At 42.5% G+C, this 7,768-nt stretch overlaps 1 protein-coding gene across 1 annotated transcript; it reads right to left on the minus strand.

Annotated features, from left to right (window-relative positions):
- Positions 1-636: 636 nt before the first annotated feature.
- On the minus strand, positions 637-5,192 carry pou4f2 (POU class 4 homeobox 2). The gene is made up of 2 exons (XM_030350256.1): positions 4,267-5,192; positions 637-3,941 (listed from the first exon to the last, which is right to left on the minus strand). The coding sequence occupies exons 1-2, from the start codon at positions 4,483-4,485 to the stop codon at positions 3,009-3,011; spliced, it is 1,152 nt and encodes a 383-aa protein (XP_030206116.1). The 5' UTR covers positions 4,486-5,192; the 3' UTR covers positions 637-3,008.
- Between the last annotated feature and the right edge of the window lie 2,576 nt (positions 5,193-7,768).

Genomic DNA, 7,768 nt, shown 5'->3' on the forward strand with positions numbered 1-7,768 from the left:
ATAATTATCTAGTTTTCATAATTCGATGTGTAATTTAATAATTCGCTCTTATTAACGTATTAAGTGAATGGCCCATTTAGAGGAAATTACAAGCACTCACCAGGAGCATCTTTTAATTGATGAAACATCAGCTGTCTCATTAAAAGGCTCCTGCTCATACTCTTACTCTACTTTGTCACGAACAACGTGGCGCGTTGACACGTTGAGCTTTAATGTGAAAGATTAACAAAAAGGCTTTGTCTCGTATAGCAGGCTATAATTTACTATTGTGCTTCTCATTTAGGTATTTATTTAAATTATTATTATATTAGTTCGGCCTATCTATTCTAAGATATATAGGCCTACTCTTATTTGTATACAGGCCTATACATATATATTTAAATATTTATATTATATATGTAAATTCTGCCAACATCAACATTTCTGACGTCATCGTAATCATTTCAAGAAAGCCCTGTCTGATAAAGAATATTTGTTGAGCAAGCAAAATTTACTGCCTTAAGAAAACATATTCAAATTTTTATAAAATCTTCAAATTAAAGAAGAATTGCAAAGCACCCGTAATGCATAGCAACGCCTATACAACTATATGATAAATAATTAACAAATCAACAAGCTTCATGACATCAAACGATACCGGGTTTAATCACACACATTTAATTACAACTAAAGTCAAACCTCTGTTTTGCATTTTAATTATCATCCATAGTACCCATTAGGCCTATATTTTGAAGTTAAAACAATGCAAAAACATGATGTTGTAATAAACTAAGAACGTATGAAAACGTATAGAAGAATGATGACCAGAATAGCTTAATGTTGGCGCCAACAACGCCCCCTTGGTCGTGGCCTCAGGTAGCTCTCCAAGGTGCTGAACCGCGTGCACCTTCAACCCCGCGACAGCGAAGGCGTTCACCCAGCAGCACTAATGCATTAACACGAGCTGTGCTGATGAAATTACAGCATTTTTTATATATATTTTCCCTTTACCAAACCCTCGTCACCCTGAAACCAAGGTGTGCTTCAAAGCATACGCGCGCATGCCCCGATGCAGGAATCAAGCAGGTTTTTGAGTGTGTATTTAAATAGAGACGGGCATTTTGGCAGGCGAGCTGTTTTTCTGGCGGGCTGACATCTGGCAGCGCTGTGCTCCAGGGACGCGTCGCGCTCTCCCTAGATTCCCTGATTAGGCTCTAATAGAATATTAGCATTTGCTCTCAGGTAAGGCTAGCGCGAGCTCCAGAAGCTGCCAGCGATGTCAGTAACCACGTGTGCCTTTTAAGTTGAAGGCATATTAGGAATAACAATAGACCCAACGTGTCTAAACTTCCTATAGGGGCTACTTGCTGAGCTGCTATTTAGCCTACGGCGGTATGGAAGGCCCAAAATATATTCGACTACAACAAAAACAAGAAAAACCAAGCCACACAAAAATAAAAAACGGAATCTCTTTCAAGATGGAAGGCCTATATCAGCCAGTGTCAAACTGGGTTCAATAATTGAAAACTAAGGAAATCCAAGTGCCATGGCTCAAATCTGTTCAACTTTTGTACCAGCACATAAATGATAATCATGCAAAAACGTCCAACTAAATGTTTACGTTTGTTCTTTAATGAAACACATATTGCAGTTCAAGAATCAAATAATTTAAATTTACATGGATGTAATAAATTAATAGAATCATTTAACCAGGAAACGAAAGCAACGTACAATACAGAAATAAGTTACTTCAGCTAAAACAGCAATACAGCAAAACCTGTACGGATATATTTATGTGCATCGACTGATTCCAATGAAATATTTACATTGTACACGTAGACTTTGATGAACCTGTCATTTTCTCTTTAAGAAAACATTACTAAACAAGGTGAACAAGCAACGACGCCATAATGCGCGCATATTTATACAAATAAAGAGCAAGAACATACATAAAATAATTTTAAAAAGAGAATAATCTCTTATATAGTCTATCTCTCGATTGTACCATCTCGAACGTTTCAAAATGTAATTTAAATTTATGACCATGTTTCACAGTATCCTTTCAGCCAAACATCACGGTTAACTTGCAGTCAGAAACGGATTTTCTCAAGCAAGACCAGGAGAGGGAATCCCAATAAATATATAATGAAGTAAACATGACCTCACTCAATAAATAGTTTATGAGACAACGTCCCAAGGATTGGTAAATTATTATCTTATCATATTTTATCCAATTCAAAACCTACAGTTGTCTCAATTCAGGCCCTATTGGTATTTCCTGTTATTGGGGCCTAAAGCAAATATATTTGCTTTTCAAAACTGTGACGTTCTTGAAACACATGGCCCTGATTTTTTTATATTTTATCACACGGCAAAAAATAGATGGAAATAATTACACATTGGACACAAAATGAAGTGGACAGCTAGATTAATAATTTACAAGGGGTTATTTGGCAGAAACCAACTAACAACTTCACGAAATGTTTCTCTATCCCCCTTTTAGACCCTGAATAAAATATTAGACTGCATTGTTCATCAACCTCCATCATAAAATAAGAGTACCTTATGCTGGGCCAAAATATAAACATGAATAAATACAAACCAAGTGCTATAAGTTAGGAGTCAGGGGAGTGTAAACGACGAGCATTATTCGGTGCTACTGTCTGAGCAAGGTCAAACGCAAACTATAGTCCTCGTCTGAACATAATCATTATAAATACATTTGTCATTTAAGCAAATTTGGAGGAATAGGCCATACTGCGTTGACGCCAGACACGTAAAGCATAGTAGTGTGGAAACAGTTGTCTTACTTGCTCTGTCAAACGTTGCTTTACTCGAGTCCACATCCTTTTCAGAGAGCATAAGACGTGGTAACAGTGTTCAGTTTTCTGTCAATTTGAATGTTTTTTTTGCATTTGGAGTTCAAATGAGAAAGTCATCGATGATTGAAAAAGTGTGAGATAAGAAATATGATACACATGGTCTCTAAACAGTTCCAAGTCCCTCCAACACTGTTGTTGATTTTGCATTTAGACGCATGCAGAATACTTCATTCGTTTCTGTTTCTGTCGTTGGTTGCAAAACCAGACACGGACTACGTTCTTTTTCAGGTCCAGCTTTTCCGCGATAGCAGCGATCTTTTCCGAGGAAGGTCTCGGCTGAATGGCAAAATAGGCTTCCAGTGACCTCTTCTCTGGTGCGGCTATGGACGTGCGCTTCCGCTTCTTCTCTGCGCCGTTGAACAGCTCGGGTTTGTTAAGTTTCTCTCGGTGGGATTTCTCGGCTTCCTCCAGCCACGCTTGCAGAATGGGCTTCAAAGCGATCATGTTGTTGTGGGAGAGTGTGAGGGATTCAAATCGGCAGATGGTGCTTTGGCTCAGGGATCCCACCCCAGGAATCTTCAGGTTGGCCAAAGCTGACCCTACATCCGCCTGGGTAACCCCGAGTTTGATCCGCCTCTGCTTAAACCTCTCGGCGAACGCCTCCAAGTCCCTGGGATCCGCGTCCACGTCGCTCATGCAGCCCATGTGAGACTGTAGCCCATGAGCGTGAGCCATGTTGATGGCCGCGTGCATGTGGTTCATGCCCGCCATGTGTGCAGGGTGCGCAGGCGTGGAAACCACCGAGCCATCCGGACCAGCCATCGCTCCTAATGACAGTCCGGGGGTGATGTGGTCCAGCAGGTCCCCCTCCAGCGCCTGGTGGGGTTGGTGATGGTGATGGTGGTGGTGGTGATGGTGGTGGCCGGACAGGGCTGACGGATGTGAGATGGGCACCGACGAGGAGGCTGACGAGGAGGTGCAGGGGAGAGTGTTCATGGTGTGGTAGGTGGCGTCCGGCTTGAAGGGGCTGTGGTGCGGAGGGTGGTGGTGGTGGCTCTTGTTCTGGGAGGCGATGTCGACCGCCGCCAAAGCTTCAGCTCGGGCCAACAAACTCTCATCCAAGCCCCCGAATATATTGCTCTGCAATTGCAAATAGAATGCACACATAACTGTCAGCGGGGAATTCTCTCTCCACTCGTCGGTTTAAAACATTTCCAGAATGTGGAGGAAAAAAAAGAAATCCCAAAAATGGGGGGGAGGACACACAAAACAAGACACATGCAACATCCCATGTCATAAAAATTAATACGTGAGGCAAAGCCGACTGAATACATAAGTTGGACAGAGACGAAAAAAAAATGGAGGTGCTGGGTGATTTGCTGTGCAGCCATGAAAAAAACATCAAGCGCAAAAAAAGTGGGCTGTCAAAATGTGCCTTTAAGCGGTGATTATGCAGAATACGTACCGGTGGGTTTGGGAGACAGACTCGACGCATCGCATCGGAGCCGCCGCCGCTGCTGCTGATGATGGAGTTACTGTGTCGGGAGGACGAGCAGGAGGACGGCGCGTTGGAAGTCATCGTGGAGGACGAGGAGTGCAAAGACGAGAGCGAATACTTCGGCTCCGGCAAGCTGGCGTGAGCCATAGAGAACGGCTGCTTGCTGTTCAGAGACATCATCATCATGTTTGCTGCCGTCCGAGCCTCAGCAAGTTCCTTTTAATAAGTTAAGACTCCGCCTCCTCGATTGGAGTTGAAGCCCGATTGCTTCTTTGGAAATCTCAAGTCAACTGTCTCGAGTAACTGTAAGGTGTTAGGGAAAAAAAACAGGGCTGAAATGATCGTCCGGGTGCGAAGTGAGCGAATGTGTTAGTGCCCGCCGCGGTGAGATGTGGCAGCGTCTGCTTTCTATCTGCAAGTGAGACGTCGCGGAGAGCCAATGAGCCACGAGACTCAGGACTCAGGTTCAGGGGCGCCCTCGTGCACCTCTTCCGTTCTGGGATGGGATGGCGCAATTACGCAAAAAATAATCTCGATTGGTTGAGTTTCCTCCCGGATTCTCTTTTTCCTTCCTTCGATCGCCTTACTTTTTTTTTTTTTCCTATGGATATGTTTTGGCAGCTCCACGGAAGACAATGCCCCGAAAAAAGAAAATGAACGAATAATACAAAAATAACCCGCTTTCTTCTTTCTTTTTTTGTGGGTTTCCAAAATTCAAAGTTTTAAACTATTTCTCTCGCTTTTCGTTTTTTCGAAAATATCCCTCTCGAAAAAACGTAAGTAACGAAGCTGTGAGCACAACAGCGGTGACAGTCGCGATACCTCGACTATACCGAATGCTGCGGGGACTCGAACTGCATGCGCTCTGAGGCGAAGGGCAGGAAGGCTGTGTCTCTCTCCGCCTCTCTCTCTCTCTCTCTCTCTCTCTCTCTCTCTCTCTCTCTCTCTCTCTCTCTCTCTCTCTCTCTCTCTCTCTCTCTCTCTCTCTCTCTCTCTCTCTCTCTCTCTCTCTCTCTCTCTCTCTTCCTGCAAGCTCTTTCTTTCTCACCCCCTCTCTAGCTCTCCAACTCACACCCTCTTCTCTCACGCTCTCTCGGCTGTACCTGAAAAACCTTTCATGATTTATTATTGTTCATTAGCCACTCCGCCGCTGGGGACTCTGCGCATGGGCAGTCCGCGACAAGGCATTTATTTCCAATGGCTCAGACCAGCACAGTATCCCTCACCGAGTTGTAATTTTGAATCCACGTGCGGGGAAATAAATAAATATATATTTTATATCTATCTAAACATTTAGCACATCAAACCGAAGTATGAAGTCACCTGGGAACTAAAAACCATACAGTTTGGGGGTCAGTCAAAAAAATTCTAAACTTAAAAAGGAGATTTAAAAAAGGCACCGGACTAGCGGTAAATGTTCAAGTTATGCTTCACTGTTATCCTTCCATCTAACATAGGTAAGTTAGAGATGGTATTTAAAAATCGTTTTGGACGTTCAGATACTCACATGTTTACGATTTGACATTTGCATAATGTGAATATTGGTTTTACTTTTTCAGATGTTGGCTAGATCTATTTCTTCTCAAATTGTACCAACAAACAAATAGTTATGATAAGTGTCTATATGCTTAGTCAAATATTTAATTGGGTGGATAAAAGGGAAAAAATAATTGCATGTTCTCTTTAGACAACTTTATTATATTTATTTTGACACTTTGGCGTTTGGACATAATATTACTTGATAGTGTTTCTTAAAACAATGAATTCTTCTTAAATCATAACGACCTATTTTATTGCAAAGCAAATACAAACACTCTTAGCTGGCTTATACAGACCATCGTATTATCTTAAATAATTAAACCACACATGTATCAAACAAAGCATCGGGAAGTAATTTACAGGGGCTGAAATTCGTTCATAGCATTAGTCGGAGCATAATATGCCATATAGTCAAATTGCATCAAAATATACAACAACGAATTTGTATCTTCTTGGGTTACCAGAATACAAACAAAAGAACAATACAGCTCAGTACCACTATCCAACCCTTACCTAACATAACACCCTTGCAGGCTGTCTCAACCGACCACAGAGTCTACAACCGCTAATTGAAGGGCATCTCACACATGTTGTCCCATTCAATCGCCCGCAAAACAGCATGAAAAAAAAACGGATGGCGGATTCCCGATTCGATGCCTATATTTTTGCACGCGACTCAAACCAATCAACGCCCGTATTTAAAATAGAACTAGAAATGTTATGTAGGATAACAGGCCCTGTGCTCCGACGGCTGAGACACCAGCGGCGGTGCAGCTGCACAGCGTGAACCATGCACGAGCGGTACACTGGTGCTGCGGTGTTGTGCCTCTCGAGCGGGATGCGGGGCGCCGCAGCTTAGCTCGCGCCCTCGCTCAGGAGGGGACATCGAGGGGCCAATCAACGGCCCTTCATGTATATAGGCCTATAGCGTGGAACTGAGTTATAATACAACTTAAAGAAACCGTTCCTATTAAATTGCCACTACATGTTTTGCATTAGGCCTACATTTTAATTATTTCGTTTTATTATGTTTATAATAAGTAAAATAAATCAGTCGTATTCGGACAGATTAATTTATAATTTAAACATTTGGTTGTTTGAGGTTTACTTACTTTGGCCTAGACATATTTTATTTTTGGTTGTTGGAAGTTCTGAGTTAGGAGTAATATGAGATATAACAGGAACCTTCATCATCAAATTGATAGTGGATTTACACCATATCCTAGTTAGACAAATTGTATATTTAAAATGATCAGATCTATACATATGGCCTTACATACCTTTGTAGTGGGTGTCCATATTTATTTCTCTTATAAGTCATACATTAGTGTCATGTGACACGACCCCTGCTTTTCCACAGACTTTGGGAGGAGCTTCAGGCCCTATGATTCACAGGAATTCAGATAAATATGCGTGCAACACACAGATACAGACTGATTCATCAGCGCTTGGCTTTCTATGATGACACGCCACTCCACTGTTTGTTCCACAGTAGCGCTATCATAAACTTGCCTTCATCGTCCGATTACAGGAGAAAACACATCACATACACAATCCTCCCTTTTGTTCCTGCAACAGATGTGTAAAGAAAATCCTGGCTGCCCCCAAACACTGTTCAACGAGAAGAAAGACAAATAGGAATTGAAAAACACACCGCTACGAGTCGACGCTGCTCGCTATAACCCAGGTGCCTATGGTTGTTCCCCGTCCTCCCCCTCTCTTTATATCTCTTTATTCTGAATCAAGGAGAGCTCCTGTATGTGTTCCGTCTTTACACAAAGACACACACACACTCTCACTCTCTCTCATTCTCCCCCCCCCAGTCCTCCCCCAGGAGCCCTCCAACGTTAACAATCCCAATTACACCGGGGCCCGCCGGAGACAGCTCTTTTTATTACTCAGCCGCTCCTTTGTGGCGCCAAACAAGGTG

This window comes from Gadus morhua, unplaced genomic scaffold, assembly GCF_902167405.1.
Source record: "Gadus morhua unplaced genomic scaffold, gadMor3.0, whole genome shotgun sequence".
Lineage (NCBI taxonomy): Eukaryota > Metazoa > Chordata > Actinopteri > Gadiformes > Gadidae > Gadus > Gadus morhua.